Source organism: Cololabis saira, chromosome 23 (genome assembly GCF_033807715.1).
Source record: "Cololabis saira isolate AMF1-May2022 chromosome 23, fColSai1.1, whole genome shotgun sequence".
Classification (NCBI taxonomy): Eukaryota; Metazoa; Chordata; class Actinopteri; order Beloniformes; family Belonidae; genus Cololabis; species Cololabis saira.
In genome coordinates, this window is record NC_084609.1 from 27506287 (window position 1) to 27531451 (window position 25165).

At 41.8% G+C, this 25165-nt stretch overlaps 1 protein-coding gene across 1 annotated transcript in view; it reads right to left on the bottom strand.

Annotated features, from left to right (window-relative positions):
* LOC133424144 (synapsin-3-like) overlaps positions 1 to 25165 on the bottom strand; it is a 194624-nt gene that overhangs the window by 141721 nt on the left and 27738 nt on the right. Inside the window, exon 3 of the mRNA XM_061714594.1 lies at positions 10818 to 10875. Within this exon, the coding sequence (XP_061570578.1) occupies positions 10818 to 10875 (58 nt within the window). The remainder of the gene's footprint in view (positions 1 to 10817; positions 10876 to 25165) is intronic.

Below are 25165 nucleotides of genomic sequence, written 5' to 3' on the forward strand. Positions count from 1 at the left end.
GAATTAATCATGGTAAACGATACAAAGGAAAAATTGCAAAATAACATTGAATTAGGTTTAAACAGTGCAACATTAATTAGAAGTTTGCCTTCAGGGATTATTCAATTATTTTGAATTGAACTGAACTTAATTAGGATCAAATAGGTAAGTAGTGTAGATTAGCTACAGTAATTTTACCCTCTCCTCTTCCAAATGCGGCCTACTTACTTATTTATTTAATATATCTATAAAAATACAGTTAAAATAGCAGTTACACAATAGTGACATGGTCTGGTATCTTTGCAGTTAGGAGGGACGAGTCAGTGAGCGAGTTAATAAAGACGAGGACTCATGACTAACTAGTCACTAAAATGACTTAGGACTTGTGCGTCGCTCTTGTGCCGATGCAATAAATAGATGGGCTGATGAGACACAGGTGAGGACAATCAGGGACGATGACAAGAGGTTGCAGCAGGGAAGTACAGCAAGAAGGTGTCAAGGAAGTCCAGTCTGACCAAAAGCAGAAACCCTGAAAGAAGCACTAACACGTGCAGTTCCTTACATGACCACCGGGAGGCTTTCACATCAATTACCTTGGTACACTTTATTCCTGGTCTTTCTTATTCTTTTTTTTAGTTTTTAATGACCACAGTACTCCAGTCTGTGGTCTCAAACCGCTAGCTATCATCACTTTAGTTACTTTGCACTTTCAGTGAATTTAATTTTTGAATTCTCAATAAAGACCTAATTGAGCATAATCATTCTTACTTTAAAGATTATCTGGTGTTTTGTGCTGTTATTTGTACCAACAGAAGGTGCAGTCGGCTCTGGCGCGGCCTTGAAGACTCCAGGGCCAACAAGTGGCTCAACCTTGAAGCTAACAAGAGCCGCGTTTCCATGACACAAAGAGAAGCGAAACTCCTAAGTATCTCTGCTGGTGCTGCTGTATGGACATAACTCTCCTCGTGCCCTCTCTATATATCGTCCTGATAGATTTCTCTTCAAAACAATGAAAAAGAAAATCTCACCGTTGAAGAAAATGGACATAAACATCTTTAGTCTTTGACAAATTATTGCGATTGCTGTGGCCGCTGTTCAGGAAATAGTCAGATGATGAAGGAAGCGGATGCAAAGCCCTTACGTAATGTACAATGATTAAGTTAGCATAAATACATTGTATGAATGAGGCCAAACACAGCTGGAAACTAGACGTTGATAACTTTAGACCGACCGGCTACGTCACATCCAGCCAAAGCTGCCAGAGACGTGGAAATGCATAAGAAGACTTTCCATTACCCTTTTGTGATAAACTCAATTATTGACACGTCTTTAAAAAAATACCACCTCGTGTAGCGTAAAAAGGAGTTTTTTGAATTAGAGCCATTTCCATTGCAGGTCTTCCTTGGCGATATTTTGGTTTTACACAAATCTCGGCGTGATTGAAACGTGACTAGGAGCTACGTTGAAGCCTGGAAGAAGAGCCCCGGCTGGAGCTACTGTAGGTGTAGCAGGCCCAGCCAGATGGCTGGAAACGGCTCCAGCCCAGTCACCTTCATGCACGGTCACGCTGCGCTCGCCCCAGTACTGGGTCCAAGGCAACGGCTCGCCAGGCACTGATTGCTTGAGTTTCACTCTCTTGAGAATGTTTGTATAAACAGCTTAAAATCTAAAACCTTTTCCACCAATTTTCAGAAAATTCGCTTTATACATATCCCCATGTTTTGATAATCTTGATGCATGAATCCCAACTTCAACTGAATATGTTTTTACATGCAAATAAAGAAGAGAACTGATCAGAAACATGTCCCTCCACCCGGCGCAGTGGGCCAACTAGACTCGGCAGGAGTGAGCTGACTCAGACAAATGTCAGTGTAACAAAAAGCTTCTTTTTTTTCTGCCATGACAAGAGAAAGAAACACCTCTTTTATTTATTGTTTTGCACTCTCAGTGAAAGAGCAGTGGCTGAGTAAATGCTATAATCTTATTTAAAAGACAACCAGGCGCCACTCGCAGTCTACGAGCTTGGCTCCGGTTCTCATCGCGACTCATACTCGTCCCCCGAAGAAACATCTGCCTTCTCAGCAGGACGCGTCTTGCCAAAACACACTCCCAGAATGCAAAAATGCACAAAGACACTCCCATGCAGATGTAAAATTTTTCAAGCACCTTATTGCTTTTAAACCAATCCCATCCCAAACGCAGATGCCCGCGTTGACTCTCGCCGCGACCAGATTAAACGAGACCGTGAGCAACATTTTTGGAAAGGCCTTCCGGGCCGTCTCCGACCGGCTGGTTAACGGCCACAGTCCTCGGGATGTAATATACGTGCAACGGCCCACAAGCCAGGGCCGCAGGCTTTCCACAGCGCCATGGTTACCATCGCGCTGACGCATTCAGAGACGGGAGCAGCTCTTGCCCTGGGAAAGGAAAACAGGAAGTGATGCGTGGAACAACAACCGCCTCCAGAGCCGATTCTTATCTGCTGAATTAGGAGAGGTTTTCCGATGACCTGCCTGTCAGTGCTGAGTTTTTGACAGTTTGGGTTTATAATTAAGCTCAACTGCGACTAAAGCTGCCCTCTACAAATGTGATGGGATGTCAAAACTTTCTAATTGTGCACTGTTTTTGTTCCTTTTCATGCCAACTCAAATATGTTCTAGCCGTGAGGACGCCAAGTGATGAAGGGTTTAGTTTGATGAATCGTTCTTTTATGTCATACTTTTTCAGTAGACACGATTTAAAGCATGAAAAAGTACAAGATTATACAAGATACAAGATTAATGTTATTTTGCCTCTAAATTTCCAACATATTCTCCAATGGATCCAGGTCAGGTCAGACTAGTATCTGTATTTACTTGATCCTCAGCCTTGTCTTTGAATATCAGCATAACTTTCCACAGAGGACGGGATTTTAAACTCTTTGTATAAATATCTTGAGGGGAATCAAGCTAAAGAGATAAAATGTGAATTATCTCGGGTTCATGAAGTCTGAAAAGAAATAAAATTGTTCTTTTAGCATCGTTTCCTTTTTCAGAAATTATTGGAAACACTTTGTTGACATTGTGCTGTATGCGTAGTGTGAATACTTTCGTTGGCCAAGCCTCTTACGTGACTGTAACATTGTGGTCGGTGGAATCTTTAGAACGACTGAAAGCAATTTACAGGCAATGCCTTTATCCTGGAGTGTTTTCTGTGTTCTGCCCCGACCACTAAGTCATGTAAACCTTTGAATGATACAATAAACATCATTTTGAGCAGCGCATCTAGAATCCTTGCAAGTATCTTTAGATTTGGTCCGTCCTCAGGCGGTGCAGAAGCCTTTTGTTTAGTCATGAGAGACGTTGTAAACAGGTTCTTCCTTGGGCGAAAACAGCTTCAAAGGCCTGCCCGCACTTTCTCCCGACTGTGATTTGTAACAACTGCAAATAGAGACGGGATCATTTTTCAGAGGAAAAAATAGCTGTTATCTGAAATTCCTCCCCTGAAAACTTGGAAAAATACGATTTTCAGCGTACTTGATGTGACAGCTGAAGTGTCACAGACGAGGGCTCTAGCCGTATCAGTCTAAATGTAAGACAGAAAAGCAGCTGAGGTGTCAGAAGGACTGACATTTTTGATAACGTACCATTAAATGTAAATATACCAGTGCGGGAATGTTATTTTGTTAAGATTATATAGATCAGCTATCAAACAAAGCTGTCTAATCTTCCACTTAGGTCCATGAAGTCCTGAAGAGGATAAGGGAATCTGCCCAACTGGTCCTCAGGTGCTTTACAGATTTGAAAAAGCAGTTCAACTATGTCCCTTGAAGTATTCTTTGGACAGTGCACCAGAACTGTGGGGTCCTGGATCTGTTGCTAAGGGCATGAAGCGTGAACTTTTAGTCAAATATATTCCACGTGGGAACGGCACTCTGCCAGCGCTGCCATTTAGCATTTCGTTGTGTTCATAACTTTGATGCACAGAATTTCTAGTTTAGTCACAGTTTAATAATCGGGTCCAGTGTCAGCGTCTCAGCGTCTCATCTTTGCTATTTTTTTTATTTTTTTTTTAATTTTCAGATGATGTAGTCCTTTTCGCAGCATGTGAAGCTACAGGGATGAGATTCAAGGTTTCTTCACTCCTAAATGGGAGTTTTTCTTGCCACTGTTTGGCTTAAAGGAGCTTGAGGCTCCTTTTAAGAAATGAGACTCTCTAGCGCCACCCTTCACCACGACGGCTGTTGGGGGTACTGCAGCCAACAGTGAAGCCGGCAGGGAGAACGGGGAGAACGTGCATGCAGCGTCATGTGACGTCACATCCACAGCCCAGCGCGGAAAATTCGGGCCCAGAATTGCAGCACATTTTGCAGCACACAGCCTGTTCAAGGCAACGGAGAGATACACTAGAGGGCTCATTCTTTTTGGTTTGGAACGCTTCATCTGACATTATTACTAGAAAACTTAAAACGTATACACATTTTTTTCATAAATCCTGCCTCAATCCTGCCTCATGCTGCTTTAACGTTGTTCTCCCACTAGGGGACTTTTTTTACCTGCCATTGTTTATGTTATGTTTATGTAATAATTAGGGCTGTCAAAGTTAACGTGTTAGTAACACGTTAACTTAATGTCCTCTTAACGCCAACAATTTTTTTTAACGCACAATTAACATGCAGGATTAAAAAAAAAAAACGCGCATTATATAATTTCTGGCCCTCGACTGCACCCGTAGTTTGAGGAAAAGTAAAAACTTTTGCCAGATGGTTCGCTGGACAGGACTAAAGTTATTTGCATGTCGATTTGAAATGAATTACCATCGAAGTACGTCGAGTCTCAAAGTACCAGAGAGCGATTAATGGATGGATGGATGGATGGATGGATGGATGGATGGATGGATGGATGGATGGATGGATGGATGGATGGATGGATGGATGGATGGATGGATGGATGGATGGATGGATGGATGGAATCTATTGTAAATTTCTGGTTTTATTTTCTTAATTTCAAGACCTGGAAAGGGACAAATCATTTTCTAAAATATGCTCTCTGCCATAAAACCAAATTGAAAGAGGGAGTACTCACTTTTTCACGGGACTACAGGTATAATATTGAGAAAGAGCAAAAAGTTCAGATAATTCAGTAGCTGAGCAACAAGAAGACAAATGAGTCCAGATCAGGTTGCCGTACATTTAAATTTTTACGTACCACACTTATTATTGAAGATAAAAACAATCTGCAGTTAAAATCCTTTTGTCCCAAGCTCGGATCGTGTTGTTTCTCTTCTTAGGAATATCAGCAGTTTCTCTGTCACAAAGTACTTCTCTTATTGCTTTACCGAATTAGTTCCTAACATGAGAATCTTGACAAGCCGAGGTCTAGAAGTAAAGATCTAGGCAGAAAATAAGTGCATTTACAGAGTTTTAAACAAGGGAGGACAAAGTCCAGTTATTTTATTCTGCACGTGGGAAAAAATACAGTATTTGAATGGTTGATATGTTTAAATGTCTTGTCAAGCTCGGCTGAATCCCATACTGATACAATTGAGAAGTCCGAAGTACAGTGGTTCATTCATATGTATCGCAGAGAATTATTGCTACTAATCTCTACCACCTTGTCCCATAGTAAAATAATCCATTCACACACTAAATGCTTAAATTCAAGACAGATGCTGAGTGCTGTGGAGCAACAAGGGCCGTGAGGGCAACTGGATAAGTCCAATGGCTGCGGCCAGCAACAAAGTACGTTATCTGTTCAGAGCCAGCTCACCCTAGATGCCTTATGCTACAGGCAAAGACGGCCAAAAAAGAGAGGAAAAAAAAGAAGTGTACAGATAACACACAGCCAATTGCTTGTGAGCTGGCAGGCCTGCAGCAGAACAGTGGATAGTGCTGAGGTCATACGCCTGGTGAGCAGATGTTGCCCCACAAGACAGACCAGCAACCCCAGAGAACTGCCCCCGCGCTCTTTCACCACCAACACACATGCTCAGTTCTGTTTCACTTGTCGCCATGTAAATGGGTGTGTTTATGACTTGCAGGGTGTAAAGCAGCAGCTTCTGTGGCGGTATTTTGTTGGCTGTCACAAAATCTTGAGCTCATTCTTCAGTTTTGTTGCAACACACTATAATAATAATAATAATAATTTTTAAAATGGCAATAATTTTCAATGTCAGGCCCTTGGTTCGGCCCCGTCAAGGTTCTGCACATCAAAGACGCCTCAAAGTACTAGAAGAATTGTAGGCAACGCCTAATCCCTTGAAAGCACTTGATGTCATCCCATAAGCTCCACAGATCTGAGGAACAAATCGCTCCCGACAATGAACTCGCCCACTCCTAGGGTCTGAACATAAAGCAACAGGCGTGTGTGGAGATGGAGGATAAAAAAGTCAGCATGTTTGAATTAGGAGAAGATGACGACCATCGCTTAACTTGTTGTTCTGTAATAATCTTTATTTGTCATTATATATGCTATATAATAGTGGTAGGGAAAAAAATCGATATTGCAATATATTTTTGCGCTCTCTGTCGCAATAAATAATCGATGAACTGACGGCAAATATCAATATTTTATTACAAAACACATAATGGATTTACGCGGTTGTCGCCGCACTATTGTTCATGCACTTCAATTTGTCCAGCTGTACAGTGTTTACATTTACAAGCCTAGGAAGCAGTGAGGTATTATGCAAAATTAAATTGCTTACTGACTTTTCAGTATTAGAAACAAAGCAGTGCACTGTCCTGGTTTATATAAAACATGTTGTTAATGTTCATGCACTTTAATCTGTCCAGCTGTAAAGTGTTTACATTTACAAGATTAGGAGGCAGTGATGCACTTTCTTCTTTCTTTGCACGTTGTATGAAGTTTTGGCATTGAATAAATGCATAACTACAGACGTTTTCCTTTTTATGGGTATTTTTTCTTTTTCAGTTACATATATCGTGATGGAATTTCTTACAATATATCGAATATCGTAGATATCGTTTATCGTGATATTATCGTTATCGTGGGCCACATATCGCCACAGTATTGAATCGTGAGTTACCCGTATCGTCCCACCCCTACTACATAACACATTGAAATTAGTCCTCTGCTTTTAACCCATCACTAGTCACACCAGGAGCAGTGGTGCTGCCATTTTTCCAGGGCCGGAGGGCAGGGGGGGGTTTGCTCAGGGGCCCATAATGGTTCACCTCAGTTGCCAACCCGGGGACTTGAACCTGGCTCCACTGTGTCATCATTTATTCAACACATATCATCTGAGCAACACTAAGTACCCCTTTACTCCTTCCACAGGATCGTGAGGTTCAGTTGCAGCTCATCATCAGCCCTTGATGTGTTGATCATTAACAGGTGTGCAGACCTCCTTAAAAACACGTGTTGGCAGTTTACTGGTTTGCAGCGTTCAGGTGTGTCCAAAATAAAAGATATAGGCACTTCTGCTCGGCACTATGCTACATAACACACTGAAATTCCTTCTGGAAAGGGTTATACACCCATTTCCAACAATTTGGACATTATTCACAAGCAGTGAGCACTCGTGACAGTTCCCAATCTGCCCAGGAGCGAATGTCCAAGCAAATTTTGCCAATATTTTAGTTGTTTTAATAATAATAATTTATCAATATGACATGATTCCCCCATCTGCACTTTCAAAAGCACATCTTTGGTGATCTACTGTGTTGACCAATGGTTTCACCACCTCAGGCTTCCACTTCATGTGACTTTAAAGTGGGTCATGTAAGAAGAAAGGATTAATCCACAATCACGGCCATTCAACTCCACGAAGGTGGCTGGAAGGTAGAGGTGGCTAAGCCGCTCTGCTTTTCTTCTTCTCTTTCATAGAGATTGATATCAGGCTTCCCCCCTTTCCAGCATCACATGCTGTGCTGGGCCTGTGCTTGGGTATAGAGATGGTACCTTATATGGCAGCGAGCAAGCCAGAGAAGATTTATGATGGTTGGGAGCTCGCGAACGAGAGCTTAGCCAGCATTAACGTGACAGATGGCAAATAGCATATGACTGCTGAATCAAATAAGACATATGAGACATATTTCCCTCATCCTAATTCTCCCAGCGAGCTCCACAAATCCCCCATGAAAGGTCTGACTGCCTGAAGCAATTAGCACCTGACTTTTTTATTGTCATCTCAGAGGGATTTCAGGGGAAGAGTGGGGAGTCCAGGCAAGATCTCAGTAACTTACCCATGGCTGAGTTTGGACGGCTCGTGTCCCCACCTCTGATTCTCCGTTTAAGGGGCCTAATCAAAACCTCTCCAGTCGTTGAGAGGTTCAACAACTCTGACGCCGCAAAGTTTACAAAAAGAAAACTTGGATTATGTAGAAACACTCTTGAGTCCCTTCAGCTCACACCCTGTACCCAGACAAAAGATGTGACCACAACAGTGAAGAGTTGAGCAAACAGGCTATAAAATCAACGGCCCAGCTTTTCGTGGTTCCTTTGTCTTTTCCCCATTAAGCCACAGCTGATTTACAAAGACAGCTTCAGTCTCAACAAGGGCTTGCACTTGTATGACTGAACACTCCTTTGAGGTAAATGGGGAACTGTTGACACACAGTAAGCACGGTATGTCTAGACATATAAACGGAGCTCAACCATGACCGTACCGTGTGAAATACCCCTCCAAACATGTATTGAATTAAAGTTGTCATCTTCAAAAAGAACAGTCCAAATGCCTCCACACTTAATTTACCTGAAGTAAATGAGAACATGGATGCTTTTCAATGGTGTCAATTAAACGCCAAATATATTGTGAATCGAAAAAAACCCAAAAACAAAGAAATCAAAATCAAACTGAAAGTGTAATCCTCTTTCTTCGTTACATATTTTTGTTGTCCTCCTTCTACGTCTGCTTCAAATGTGCCGCGTTTCTTTACTAATTGGTCTAACTCAGGGATTGTCAACCGGTGGTCCGCGGCCCTCTGGTGTTCCGTGGCGGTATTGCAGGTGGTCCGTGAAATTGTAAATGGAAAACAATAATAATTTAAAAAATATATATTTATTCTTTAGACTCAATTTATTTTCCATTTACTATTAATTTTTGTGAATAATTTACCCATCCAAATTATGTCAAATGAGTGAGAGTGAACTTTGTAATATTATAAGCCCTATTGGCTTCCTATTGTTCATTTTTCATTGACTGTTTTTTTTTATAGCAAAAGGTGCAAATACAAATAGACACTGATGCAAATAAATAGCCTATATAGGCCCATACTCTTATTTAAAAGCAAGGTGCAAAATAAAACAAACATCCCCAAAAGCAGTTGGTCCCAGAGTTGCTTCTTGGTTGTAATGGTGGTCCCTGGGACAAAACCAGTTGAAAACCTCTGCTCTAACTAACCAGAAGAATGCCAACAAGAAAAGGCGTGTAAAACCACCTAGCGTTGCGGAGTCAAACGCACCTCACTCAATAATTCGATTCTCTTCTCACGCATGTTGACTTGGATTTCCCGGAAACTCCTCGATTGTTGCCAATAGCTTGATTTAGATGTGCATGTAACCGTGCTGAGTGCTTTCCACCAGTGCTCGATCAGAACCTGATTTTCAGAGGGTCAACGCCTTGGGCTGTTTGTTTTGAGTTGTTCCTGGGCAGTTCTTGCTTTGTAATGGGTAGCATGAGCTCGGTGATGGAGCCTACCACCATCAGCCCACCGTTCCCAAGAGGCAGGGTTATGCTCGGTCTGCAGTGATGTTTGGATCAGGTCAGGTCCCTGGGTTTAGTACCCAGTACTAAGTCATTTTGTGTTGTAGCAGATCATGTAATGACACTCCCGACGGTAATTATTGGGGTCGCGGGCAACCAAGGAACTAAGGAAATTCCACATTTTCACAACTGAAGCACCAAAAACAATAAATTACTGTGATAATATGTGCGCTTAAGGACCCAATCACACTTGTAGTTCAGTACTTTTGGTTCAGACCAAAGCAGAAAATTATACTTTAAGTTCAGTTAATTGGTAGAAAGTCCTGGTTTGTTTGATAATTGCATCAGGCTTTGAACACTGGACAGAATGAAACATACAACAAAGGAATATGTTGAAAATGTGTGTGGACAGATTGTTTGGTCTGTTTGGAGACTCAACTTTCAAAGTTTCTCGGCTGCAGAGCAGAGCAGTCTCCCCAGACATTGATTTTATCAAACCAAACAGGTCAAATGAGAAAGTATTCTTAGTATTTATCAAAAGAGATTCTTATGTTTAGACTAATAACTCTTTTCTTTGGACAACTCCTTAGACCAAACTAACTGCACACATGAAAGCATCAGTGGTGCTGCCGCTTGTTGACTTTGGATGAGGAGAAGTTTAGCACTGCCATACTGAACCGTTGTTTATTGGTTTGGGATGGCGTCAGCGAGGGACGAACCGAAGATTAGACACGGCTGTCATCAAGCATTTTTGCAGCGGTTCCGTGTAAGTAAATCATCTCCCATAATGTACATGGTAACACGCAACTGAGGGCGGTATCGGTCTTGTCTAATTCTTGGCAAGAAAATACATACATTTATTCCCGTAGGGTCAAAATTACTGCTTTAGAAATGGATGACAAGAAGTGGCTTAGGAAATACAAAGTTTTTCTGTCCACAGCCCATTTCTCCATCGTCACTTCACGTTTCATTTCATAGGGACACTCATCCAAATAAGAGTTTTTAACATGGATCCTGAAGTCTTTCATGATCGCAAAAATATTTTTGTTTAATGAGGTAGTCATGGCAATCATTTTAGCTATCAATAAATCAGAGGCTAACCAAAAACATTGACAAAAGCAAATGTTATAACTCTTAAATTATTGATCAAATTATTATTATTGGACACAAAATCTTCAGGAAATATGCGGTACCTGCTCCACACGGATCTCGTACTCTCCATTCAGCTTCTTCCCCCTGAAATATTTCGCCCTGTAAGTAAACATAAGAAAACAGCCATTGAAAAAACAAAAACTTTTTTTATATACACTTAAAGCAGCACAATGTAACTTTCAGCTTTTGTTAAGTTTGGCGGCTCCTTTGGAGAAAAGCCGTAGTGCTTTACCAGAAAGAACATTACGTTTCCCATGAGCACCAGCGCGTACTGCCGGAAAACTTCTGTCCCGTCGCGTGCATTTGTTTTGATAGTGAATGAAGACGGGACGCTTTTCTGTTTCACCAAGTGAACAGACGGAACACAAAAAAAAAGATGTTAAACTGAAAGGAACTGGAATTTACCGGGATACCTTAAACAAGGAAGCCAGGGAGCGGTATATGGAGAAAATAATGATTATTAACGGTTTAGATCCATATGAAATCCCTACTAAAGAATGGAGCTCCTCGTCGGAGCTGTACTCTTTAGAAGGATTTACTGCCGCAGTTCTGCAGAACCCACGTCTCCGGCTACCTTGTTTAGGAGTGTTTGGCAGCTGCTTTGGTAAATGTTTGACTCGTCATGTGTTTCAATAAATTAGTATAATAGTACAACATACAGTACATGTTTTGTATTACTCTTACTTTTTTCTTTTTTGACTGCTATATTATGCTGAAGAGGCTCAGAGGCGTGAGCAATATTTTTGTTTTCCTCGTGAGATTATTTTTTTCCTCTGCAGCAACAAATAGAGTTAATATTTTTTCCTCAACAAACTAGTTTTATCTGAAGATTGGGGTTAATCGCACCGGAGAGAGCTGGCCAGCAACTGCGTTTAGCTGGAGAAGTGGGGAATAAAACCCGTGTTTTGATCCGACCTCGGTCTGTGTGAGTGTTTGTTTGTGATAAATTGTGGAAGATTATGTTTGGTCGTTACAGCCGCGATCCAACCGAGCCGACGACTCTTTTACTCTTTTAATCTGTTATCTCAGATAATTGGCCGGCCTCCGTGGTTCTGCCTCCAAGCAGGAAAGCGGTGAAAAGTTAAACCATTAGGATCTTTTCCCCACGTCTGTTGTGTGGAGCTGCTGCAGCCACAACGCAGCAACGGGTTACCAGCTTCTGCGGAGCTGCGCTCCACGCCCCGCCCATTTTTGTCTCAACTACGAACCGGGAAGGAGGGGGAAGTGACGTATGCCGTAAAGCAGTCAAAGCCGTAAAAATGTGTAGTTTTTTAGTGTGGGTTCCTACCCTGCACCTCAAAGTTACATAGTGCCAGTGAAGGCGATACAGACCCCTCAGACCATGACAGAGGTTCATTAAACCTGTTGGAAGTTGATGTTCCATCACAATGACTCACAATGATATTAAGGTGGAAAAGTTACGTAGTGCTGCTTTAAAAGGAACATTTTATTCAGGTGGTACTTCAATATGTGGATCCCGTTGGGCAGCACAGAGCACATGCTGCACAAATTCCTCACCGTCAAAACAACCTTAAAATATCCTTGTGTTTATTTCATTGAAGGCGTGCTGAAATTTCAACAGACCCTCCAAAATACCAAGCAAGGAGAATAATGACTCACATTTTCCAGCGATTACACAATCTGACCTTTCAGGACTTCGATTAAACAGAGTCCCGTGGCAAAGAGGGCCTACTTAAATACCATAAAGGAAACTCACTGATTGAGGGACTTCCTTTCTTTTCTTCTTTTCTTACATTCTGCTGTATGTGACAGCAGTTTTTCATCACTGCTATATCTAATTAACAAAACAATTGCATACCTTCATGTTAACTCTTTACTATAGAGATTAAAGTCAATGACATAGAATATACAGAAATCATTCTCCACTGATGCACTTGTTTACTTTTCTCACCAGCAGACATGATGGTTTTAAGATGTAGTAAAACTGACATTGTTACATTTTTTTGCTTGGCTACTTCATGCCAATGCTGCTCAATCTAACTTGGGTTTTTTTTCCCCCTGGGTTAACTGTGCACAAAAAAAAGTTATTATAACCAGTGGGGTTTATTATTCTGTAGCATAGGCCTCTATCCAAATCTCACATATATAAAGTAGTGAACAAAAGTGAGTCAAGGCGTTGGCCGTGTTTTCTACTAAATGACATCATCGGCACAATAGCACCACCAGTATTTTAATTGCGATTTGCCCCATTTGCTGTTCTGGTTACAATGGTCCTCACCCATTTCTCATCTGCCCTTCTGTGTTTACAACCCCAATATGTCCTTCTTTGGTTGCTAGTCCATCTCTGTTTTTTCTGCCTGTTCTTAAGCCTTTTCTTTAGCTCCTCATGTCATCTGTTGGTTTATGTTCTTGGATTTTCATTTCTGGTTTTTAGAGATCCTGCTCTGGCAGCACCTTTGGTTAAAAATAAAGGACTTTTTGTTTATGCAGTAACTCCTACCACCAATTCTTACAACCTGGATGTTTACGTCAGCCCATATTATGGTTATTTACCTTCACCACTTCCACAGGCACAATCATGCTGAATGGTTGTGTGAAGATAATTATAAGCTTCGTAGTTCAACTCCTATCTTCTGATTCCAGCTGTGTGGATGCTTATGTCAAGATGGGAGTGTTTTCCAAAGATAAAAACATAGTCCTGACAAAGAACAAACTTTCTGCCAGTTTTCCAAAAAAGGTGGCTATTTAGAAGTTAGAGGACGTACGATATCACCAACACACGATCAAGGCATGAACAGTTCAATTCCTATTGTATAAATGAGCATGCTGATTTCTTTCCTGTGTGTTCTTGATCTTGTCGTACCTGTCCAGGTAACTCAAGACGCTAACAATATTAAGAAATTCCCTTCATTTTTTGGCAGCACCAGCATGAAGCCAGTTCGGCATTGAGACATGGGGAACATGTTCAACGGTTTGATAAATGAATATGATGCAGAAACAAATCCCAAGACATTGTCGTCGTTTTGAAACCAAGTTATAGGTGCACTACTGCTACCCAGTGAACTGGTCATGTGTTTTTAAATGTTGGAGGTTTGTCTAGCAGAAATTCATCGTATTGCCACTGTCTTCATGGGTTACTGTTGCAGGACCTCTGCCATCTTTGTGACATCTGCAAGTTCCATATGGAAAATGTTTAGTGCCATTTCAAGATAAGGCACTGTCATCATGTCAAGTCAGCTTCATCCACCGACAATCAATGGATTAGCTGAAGCTGTTCACAATGAGAAAGCTAATGACTTCAAGAGAAGTACTGTAATTCATCAAAAATGCTTTGATATGTGCCTTCATATGTTTTGCATCTGTTATGTTGAACATGCTCAAGAGCAGCTAAAACACATTTTGATCGACAGCATCCAGAACTTAAACGCTTGGGGATTAAAACATTTCCCTGTGGTTTTCCAGCACTATCCCGAGAAGAGGAAGTTTGGTGGGTTAACATTAAAATCTTGGAAAAAAATGTTCAGTGCTTCACGCCGCTTCTACGTCCTCATGGGGGTTGCAGCTTGCTAAGTATTACCTCCATACTTTTGGGGGGTAAATGCATCTTTGCACAAGCTCTATAACCAGCAGTAATTAAGCCTCTTAAACAACCTAGACATGGACACCTCACAAGTGACTAACTACAGGCTAATATTAAACCTCCCAACACATTTCAACAACTGAACCAATTTTACTTAGTTAACTGTTTTCATATCTTCCACTCAGTTTTCCATCCATATCACAGGACACAGGACTGTAAAATGATTTATTTCAACACAGATAATGGCAGTGCCTCTGTATTAGTTTTACTGGATCTCAGGTCTGACTTTAACACAACATATTACTCAACAGACTAGAAAACCGAGTGGTTGTCTGCCACAGCGCTAACAAGGTTTAAAATCCCATTTAAAAGATTGCTCTTATTTTATAACAATAGCAAACAAAACTGGCATGTGGAGTCCCTCTTGGTTCTATTGTGGGGCTTCTTATGTTCTACATCTGCATGATCCCACTGGCTCACGAAACGCAACGCAACAAAACATGTTACCATAGTTATGCAGATGACATTCAAGTGTATATATCCATATTAAAAGAAAAATATAAATATATACTTTTTTTTTTTAAATCAAGGGTTTTTCTCAATTTTCCCAAATCCTGCTCCAAAGCACATACTTTTGCATTCACCCCTCATATCTTCCAATCGTCTGTTGACATTATTATCCACGTATTTGTTGCACTGCTTTTCAGACAGTGAACACTGGGACAGGTTCTAGTCGCTTTTCCGTCCTTCATGTGTAGCGTAGACGGGGAGCCGGACAGATGGACATTTTACCTTCTGAAAAACTTGGAGATTTCTTAAAATCACTTATTTTATATGTTTATTAGTAGGAGTAACTTAAAAATTAATGAGGAAAACTGAAAATGAATGGCACCAATGGTGTTTTTTCCCCCCTTTTCAGTCTCAAGAGCACCTTTTACAATTTTAGTATTGTTTTTTTTTTCTTTACAGGCTCTGTGCTCAATGAGTTTCAACAACAAACTCTGACCTTTTGCAAGCGCGGGGCAGTTAACAATCTGTCCCAGGCTTCGGGCTGGATGTGTTCAGAGCGGACTATCTAGGCTACATGCTAGAGGCAATTCGGTTACTGGGACAAGCTGTTTGGGATTTTGAGTGCCCTTTGAATCTACTGGCACATAAACCCATTTCAATTTTCAAGCTACTCACGAACCAAAACCCCTCCCTTCATTTTCTGACTATCCTTTACATGTCCAGTTCCTTTCGTGTTTCATCTTATTAGATCTATCATATTAGGTCTGTTCATTAATCTTCATTACCGTTTCCGACGGATATCTTGTACTTAACATCTCTCAGATGTTTGACTTGAAAGTATTTGGTCCCTATGAGCATCATTTTCTGCAATTTTGGAATCCACGAATCTTCAGCATGACTGACCTACATACTAAAGAGTCGGTGCACCCTGCGACTTTGTCACAAAGTATTAATCAGGCTTCACTGGCTAAAAATGACTGGTATGTGTTTCAAGGTATTATAAAACACGTCATCGCTTACAGTGATCAATGACCAGGAGATCCATATGAAAACATTCAGCTCTGCAAAGAGGTTTGTGCTCTCCCTCTCTTAATCAGGCCCACATCCACAACATAAACACCACCAAGCTGAATTCCTTTTCCTTTCACCAAGTGAACACGCTTTTACATTCCACTAACAAGAAGCACATGAGTCATGTATGTGGATACACCTAGCTTTCCCTTCAGGGCTTTCTTTTCCCATTATCACTGATTCCCTTAGTGTGAGCTCCAAGAAAACTGATCTTGCACTAAATACGGATGTATTTAAAAAGATTTCCCATGATGAATGCACATTTTTCTGTGTTTTTAAAGGTTTATGAAAAACTCCACAATCAGTGGCTCCATAATCAATAAATGGTCATTCATAGGTCTTAACCCTTCCATTCAATAATATGTTTTTTTAAATTCCCAATGGGATATTATATCTTTTTCTACTTCCTTCAGCTATTCGTTTAATGGTTCACCACAGGACATCTTATAAAACCTGGAAAAACACATTTTTTGGGCCATGTATTTATTATAACAGTCACCTTCAGCCTAAAGACGGCTGGGTTGACTGTAACAGACCCCCATGACTCTGAATATGAATAACCAAATATCAATAATCGATTGATGTATCTTTTCAAGTTTATTCGATGAACTTGATACACCTAAAAGATGTGGAGGAATCACATAGTCCATCTGGTAAAGTGTGTTCATTAATCACTCTCAACTTTGAATACGCAGAGCTGGGGGTTTATAGTAAATGTATTTCTTTGCCTTCGTATTTTCTTTATATTGACGGTTAAAATGCCTACAGGTAAATGAAGAATCTACAAAAAAACTTAAATCTCAAAACTTACAATAACTACATAACAAATAGGACATTTTCTTCGGGCCAGATCTTTGTTATTCATATGCCAACAGATGATATCCGCTGTTATGCCTTCATGGTGAATATAAATGTCTTTACCTCACATCCTTCAAGCTCACAAGTTTTTAAACGATCATTTTCAAAATTCAGTAGTTTATTCAAGTAATTTAAATGAGACACTTTATGAAAAGAAACTTTCTGGGCAAGAGAGTGGGTGACTGAAGGTCAAAAACTCAGATGTAACGCATCGTTGACTATTTGTTTGGGGCTGTCTGAAAAAATATGACGTTCACTGAGCCATTCAGACCAGCAGGGTACCGTGACATCACAGACCCAGACCCTATGGTGTAATATACGTGCCTAAACCATGAGCAGGTAGAGTAACTCTCCGAGTGCAAACAAAGTAACTGGACTCAGACCCCGTCCACACGTAGCCGGGTATTTTTAAAAACGAATATTTCCCCCCTCCGTTTATAAAAAAATTTGCATCCACACATAACCGAAGATCTGCGTTTTCGACCACATTCATAACCTGTAGATCATCTGCGGCTCCCGGGAAGCTGCACCTCCGCGGGCTCCGCGGCGGCTCCGCGTAACCTACGGTGTAGGCTCTGTGTCGGTGTAACGCAGTAAGCGGTGGTCAAGACCAGAGACCATTTATTTAATAGCTTGGAGAACAGATGCTGGATCATCTGTAGTAAACAAAAGGCGCACGTCAGAGCAGATTTGTTGTTGTTTTGACGCATAATGTGACGTTCGAAAACGCAAAACTCCGGTTGTGTGTGTCTACACGCATCTACATAAACGGAGTTTTCAAAAATCTTCACTTTGCCCGGAGTTTTTTTAAAGCTTCGTTTATTTGCGTTTTCATGTGGATGACAGGTCCAAACGTAGGAAAATATCTCCGGTTTAGCAGATATCCGCAGATATCCGGCTACGTGTGGACGGGGTCTAAGTGATGACGTCTCTGAGAGTTCTAACCAGAGCTAACACAGTTCTTCCTATCAGGCATTCTACCTCAGGAAAAGAATGATAAAGGTGTTTCATTGTCTGATTTTTTAAAAATATTGCCTCATTTATTAAGAAGCGAAATTCATGAGAAACATTTGTTGCTTTGGAGGTTTCCCATGATGCAGCACTGGCTTATGCGCCGGGACTCCAGCCAGCTCCAGCCCAATCTAACCCGTTTGTACACATGGATGCTCGGATCTGACCACGACTTTGTATCATAATATAAAGTTTCCCTAATCTGTTACATTACTTCCTTTAACCCGCGACAACGCTTTGAAATGTTGGTCTGCTACTGTTTGCACTAGAGTTCATGAACTTCTTCCCTCCTCTCAGACAGATTAACAGATCCCACGAGAGAATGTTCAGCTTCTTTTCACAAGTGTGTGGGCTTCCTGCTTCGGCTGTAGACATAACATCAGGTTAAAACCCTCTTCACATGACTCAGGCCAACCGGAGGGAGCCGGTGTGCTCTACTCCTCACGTACAACAAGATGTAAACACTTTTCCAGCGCAAGACTGAACTGAGTAATGAGATTCTCATATCACTCACAACACAGAGCAAACAGACTGACAGCTACTTGGCGTATCGGCTTACGTGAAGGTTCTGAAAGAGAGGGAGCGAGAGAGAGGGAGACATGGAAATAGAAAAGGGGGAATAGTTGCTGGTTGTGGTGATGCTCTGAGTGCTGTGTACCGCTATTGTGCATCAGTCATTGCTGGACGCCAAGGCTGTCAAGGCAGAGCAGGGTTTCCCCAGAGACCCCAGCCTCTCTGATGGAATGGTCAGGAGGAGATTCAGCCCCAGGGAGCAAAGGATGGACAGACGGACACCCTCACAGTCAGGGCTCTCCAGGGAGGCTGGAGCAGGGGTGATTCTGGTACTGGAGGGCTGCTCAACTGCATGTTTTAGATGTCTCCTTCCTTCAACACACCTGACTCAAATGAATGGTTCATAACCAGCGTGTCACAGATGTCTTGACAAGTCTGTTAAAGACTTAGGGCCAATCCCAATACACCCCCTACTTTCTACCACTAGCCCTCACTCACTACCACTAGTCCTCACCCACTACCACTAGCCCTAAAAATGAAGCCACAGATTTTAGGGCCCTTGTAATCTTCCCAGGGCCCTGTCCCAATACTCCCACTACCCCTACTTTTCAGCACTACCTCTAAATTTTGCTTGCTACGTCACTGCGTGGTTTACGTTCGGGTACGTAAGCGACTGCGTAGTTACGTTTGCACATACGTCACACCATATCAGGAAGCCCAGAGCTAAAAGCAAGTTTTAATTTCAGCTGTAGCGCTGTTAATATGCCACTTTATTAAGTTTTAATATTTTTTCAGGCGTAAAAGTAACCGTTAAGATCCCCAACCTGGGCTCAGTTTATCCAAATAACACCTGTTAAGAAATTTGACCGGACGTTTTCGGGGGATATCTAGAGCCGCCGGGTCGGGAGCTGATTTATGGTTCTGTGTTAAATTGACGGCGTAGGGTACAGCGTACGGCACGCGTCGCCGTGTAACCTACGCCGTAGGCTCTGCGTTGGTGTAACGCGGAACCATAAATCAGCCTTTATTCTGGCGAGATCTGAAAAACGAGCAAGCGAGTGATTATATACATTCACTGAGTGAATATTATGAAAGTAAAATATATATTTCTCGCTAGAAATGTAATCAAAACGCATTTTTATGCACAAACTAACTCAAAATATTGATTTTATTCACTAAAAAATAAGAAATGTCTGCCATGTTTTTTCATTTGATTCAGTCCACAAATGACGACGAAAAGCATTCTGGGAAATTTTTCTAGCCATCGGTCAGCTAGTGTGCATCTGAAAACCCTCGCTCTGTAGGGCTAGATTCATACCCCCTACCCCTCGATATGTGCATTCCCCCTAGATGAAAAGAGGAATTGGGACACCACTACCCTCACGGGAATGCGAAAAATTTAGGGGTAGTGCTGAAAAGTAGGGGTAGGGGGAGTATTGGGACTGGGCCTTAGTCATGTGTATCAGGATGGGCTGAAACAGGGAAATATTTAAAACATGCAGGGCAGCAGCCCTCGAGGACTATGTTGTGAGGCTCATGCACGGCCCAGAAGCCGGAAGAAGATGCAAATTTGGTCCCTGTCTAGAGGATATTCAAACTCAAATTCAATTCAAAATCAAAATACTTGATTTATCTCCCAAGGGAAATTAATTGTGGCAGCAGTAATGATTTAAGTCTCTTCAAAGAAGCATTGTAGAGGGTTATTGCTGTGGGCAAGAAGGATCTCCTTTAGTGGCCTGTGTTGCAACACGTGTGAAAAAGCCTTGGACTGAAGACACTCTTCATTTTATAAAGTATCTTTCTTCGCACAATAAGGTCCAGAGGCTCCAGAGTCTCCAGAACAGAGGCAGCCTTTTTTATCAGTTTCTTTAAGTCACCTGCTCCGATGCCGCTCCGCCTACGGATGTGACTGAACGCTCCACCACAGACTTATAGGAGATATACAACATCTTGCTGCAAACCCTAAAGGACCTGCACTTCCTCTAGAAGTCTGCTCCATCCTTTCTTATAAACAGCATCAGTGTTGCTTCTCCAGTCCAGTCTGTTGTCCAGGTGAATACCAAGGTATTTATACTCACTAAGCACCTCCACTTGTTTTCCCAGTCGACTTAACCATGGCTCTCTTAAAATCCACAATCATCTCCTTTGTCCTGATCACAATTAAGATGAGATGATTGTTCCCACACCATTCTACAAAACGGTCAAGCAGTTCTTGTCCATCACTGATACACTGCAGAGTCATCTGAGTATTTCTGTAGATGACATGACTATGACTTGTACTGGAAGCGTGAATAGGAGTGGTGAGAGTACAGTCCCCTGTGGTGCTCCTGTCCTGCTGGCCACCTGGTCAGAAGCACAACCATTCAGTCTCACACCTGGTGGTCTGTTTGTCAGGTAGCCAGTAATCCAGGTGATTGTGGAGACGTCCACTTGTGTCTTCTGGAGTTCCTTATGTACTAATATGCAGGATGGCTGGTGTTAAATGCACTGGAGGATTGAAAGAACATGATCCTCACAGTACTGCTTTGTCCAAATGACTGTGGATTTGTTCAAGCGGGTGCAAGATGCCATCTTAAACTCCAATTCCATGACGATGAGCAAACTACTGCAGAAAACTGCCACCATGAGCAGCACTATTCTAGAGGAAGAATGCAGCTTGGTTTAGGAAGCCATATTGACCCTGGGTCAAAGGCATCAGTCAAGGCCAAGTATGGGTCAAAGAAAGCTGCAGATGAGGGTCATGTTTGGGCCAAGGATGTTTAACCATCTGGTTTCCATATGTGTCATGGTTTCCCAGTTGGGGATAGTTTTTTTTACATGATCACTCACTTTCCTGTCATTCCAGATCCTGCCACCCTCATCAGCCAGACAATCCACTCATTCCCCTCACCTGTGCTTCCAATCCCCACCCATCTCCACACCTGGTTTCCACGATCATCGGTTCCCCTTTATATACTGGCCCATTTCCACATGCCAGCTGCCAGATTGTCTAGTGTTCATGCCTAGCTTTCCAGCGTTCCTAAGTCTGTCTGTTTCTGCCTGCCTGCCTGCCACTTTGCTTGATTCCCGGTTTTTGGATTTTTGCCTGCCCCTTTGGATTTGTCTGCCTGTCTGCCCGTTTTTTTACTCCTGCCTACGTTTGACCTGATTAAAGCCTATTGGACTCTGATACTCTGTTTGGTGTTGTGCTTTTGGGTTCTCTGTCTTTTGAGCTGTGACAATATGAGGTAAAAGGTTCAGTTATGTGCTGCCTCTAGATTCAGAATATTCATCTGTTGAGTTTCAGACCTTTCTGTGTAATCCAGTTGACACTCCAAGTATGAAGTCAATGAAGAGAGTTTGATATTATTCTTCTACTGTCATAAAAAACAAACTGTATTTTTGTGGCTGTGAGTAGCTAGCATGAAAAAGAACACAATCTTATAACGTATCTGTGAGTAAACTTCTGCTCACCAATGTGGTTTCAATGTGCAATGTGGTTACAGAAATGGCCAGCGTCTCTTTAATTCCCAACCTCACCAAAGAACCTGAATCCTCTGATTGGTCGGTCCATTGGACAACAGTTTGCTCAGGCAGATCAGCCTTTTTTCTTTGAGGGTGAATTAAACTCAGCAGAGGTTATGAATCTGTCTTGAAGGGCTTTGAAACCAAACTACTACAATTACATACTAATTCTGTGATGTTGTAGCTTAACAACTTTTAGGGTTGCTTACTACATACTGTTACAGTGATTACTGCACACTGATTTATGCACGACTGATGTCATCAAGTGCAGGAAGAAAAGCCTGCACTACAAATGAGGCTTCTCGGGCAGTTCAGGTAAGTAAACTTTGATCAAGATTTGGTCTCCAGACGGGCATTTAAGTTTTTTGCACAGTAAGTTTAGAAGCCAACAGATACCTAGATAAACCTGTGCAAGGACGGGGGATCAAACCAGCGATCTTCCCTTCAGAAAATGACCTACTCCACAGACTGAGCTATGGCCGCCCTCAGCTTACATGTGATGTGTATCTACCACTGACCTGGAGCAAAGATGTGCTTTGGCTGCCTATCGCAGCGTCCCGTCAGATAAAATGCTTCTGCTGACTGTTGCAACTTGGGTTAAACTGGCAACCGCAGATGGGATAAGATCAATGTTGATTCATGGAGATGCATGAAAAGTACACCGTGTCTGTTTAAACAGCGACTTCTGGAAGACTCTTGGACACATGCAGCTTAGATAGAAATAAATAAATCAAAACAAGATCAAATCTGAAGTCCCTACGGGGACATAAAAAAAGTCCGATATCTGGGCTTTGTGGTTAAAGTTCTTATTTTTGCTTTGTCAAGTGAGAAACGCTGGATTGTGGATCAAGAGAAGGCCTTAGTTCTCGAAGATCAAATTTGAAACTTTCCAAAAGCCACGCCAAAGCAGCAGCCAAGTGTTTGGCTTTTTATGCCTTTGACATACGCCTGGGAGTTGAGCAATAACTTCCAGCTGGTTCCTTATTCCCTTTAAAGATGCCTCTGAGGCTGAGTGATACTTTTAGTGATATACTTCAATTATCAGAGTGAGAGGACTTTTAGCTTTTTCCTTTAAGAAAATAAGATCAAATCTTGACGTTAAAGTTTTAAACCGTGACCTCAGGGTGCCATGTTTCACCGCAACAACATCACACGTTCCCTCAACGCTGATGACAATTTGTCAATTATATTTAGCAAATAAACCATCAGATAAAGTGTTGGTCCTGAGATAAAAAGCACATAAAAGTGCATAATCTGGTGTAGAGTTATGGGTTTTTCCAGTTGCTCTACAGAGTTATACATCTATTGAAAATCCTCTTCCAAAACTGATATGTACTTTCCCAACAACACACTGGTGCCTCTATTTTTTTACATTTTGGCAAACTACGCCATGAATTTGATGCACAATCCTTTCCAATGTGAGGCGACAGAAAAACACCACTGATACCCACTACTACAGTATATCTTCTTCTTCATTCAGCTTCTTCCTTTTGGTATTGCGACCTGTGTCCATCGTCCCCTGTCACACAAACCACAAGCCCTATTTCCTGCCTTGCACCTCCTTTTCTGGTACATTTTCACTATATCTCCTCCTTACCTGTCTAAATATCTCAATTTAGTCTCAATTTATCTCCAAGCTGTCTAACCCTCGCTGTTCCTCTGATCTGCTAGTTCGTATCCACCCTCATCACTTTGAGAAACAAAACACGTGCACACACAGATCTTCAACTCAGTTCCAGCTCTGCTTCCTGTCTCTTGGTCAGTGCTTCTATCTCTAAGCCATCTAGAAGGTTTAGATGGTTTAACACCTTTTAAGCCTTTCCCTTTGCTCTGGCTGTGACTCCTCCGCACACTTATCGACCCACGTTCACTAATCCTCCACTCTTTTCCACACCTTCACTTGCTGAGACACAGCTGAGACCTATTCAAACTCCTGATCTTCCTCCCTCTTCTCTCTAGCCCATATCTCCACCTCTCCAGCTTTTCTGGGACCTGCTCCTGACTCTTACTGAAGATCACAATGTCATCAGCAAACATTGTAATCTATGGAGATTCCTATTTTACCTCATCTGTTAAACTATCACCATAGCAACCAAGACGTGGTTCCAGGTCAATCCTTGATGCAGTCCAACCTTCACCTGAGGTCCTTGTTTTTCCTCCTGCACGCCTCACTGCTGTCATGCTCCCCTCATACGTGCATGTCCTACATCAGCATTCTCAAAGCAAACAGCATCTGTTGTGCTCTTTCTTGACATGAAACAACACTGCTGCTCATAATTTGTAACCACTTTTCTTAACCCAGTTTATACAATTTTTATACTTTTATCGTGGTCCACTCCTGAACTATAACTATTTTCACAAGTAGTTTTCCTCATTTTCCTTATCACCAAGAAGTTGTTCACAAATCTTGTACTCCACTATTGTCTCTCCTACACCCTTTCATACCTCATCAGAACTAGTCTTTCCATTCTTTATTCTCTTAAAAGCTGCTCTCACTTCATCTTTACCGATTCTCTGCACTTCTTGTTCTGCTGTTGCTGGACCTCCTCAGGTGACCAACCTACTCGTTTCATCTCACGCTCCTCATTCATAATCACATTTCCATTGCTATCCTTAATAATCTTATTTCCAGCACATCTCAGTTTCTCTGTCTCACCACACCCACGTCTATATAAGCCCTGAAAGAAGAATTATCACAAAAACTGAAACAGTTAAAGCTTTCCGAATGTAGTGAATCAGATGGTGGAGTTGTTGCATTGGACTGTACCATATTTCACAGGTGTGCCTGATAATCTGGGATCGTTGCAGAGGCCGCAGGAAACACAATACTGCCTTGAGTGAGAGTATGTCTTAAGACATCATTACGCTGAGCAAAGCTCAGTATCTCAATGAGAACAGACATAAAAGAAATAAGGCCGATGTAAATAATAAAATCCACATAAGGAATCCCTTTCTTCGGTTGGGGCCATCGTGTAAACAGTTTTGATAAAAGCAGTTTTTAGGTTCATGTTTCAACATGACGAGAGCATCAGTGCCTGGTAAGCTGCGGGTCTAGTAAAAAGTGACGCATGTGGGAATAAAAGGGTTTGAGAGTATATGTTGGGGTGTCTGAAGTTGCCACCCACTCAAAACCCTTGAGCTAACCCAACTATGACTGGAACTGCTGCAGTGAGGAAGCATAGGATTTGCAGGGTACTGTGACATGGACGCGGATCAGAGTAAAGTTACGGACCTTATCTCCACCTCGATTTACATATTGCTGGATGGTTACTATGTTTATGGAAACAAAGCTTCTGATTTTGACCCCCTGTACTTTTAAGAAGGTGGGATAAAGGTGTAAAATCATCCATCCATCCATTTTCTATACCCGCTATATCCTTT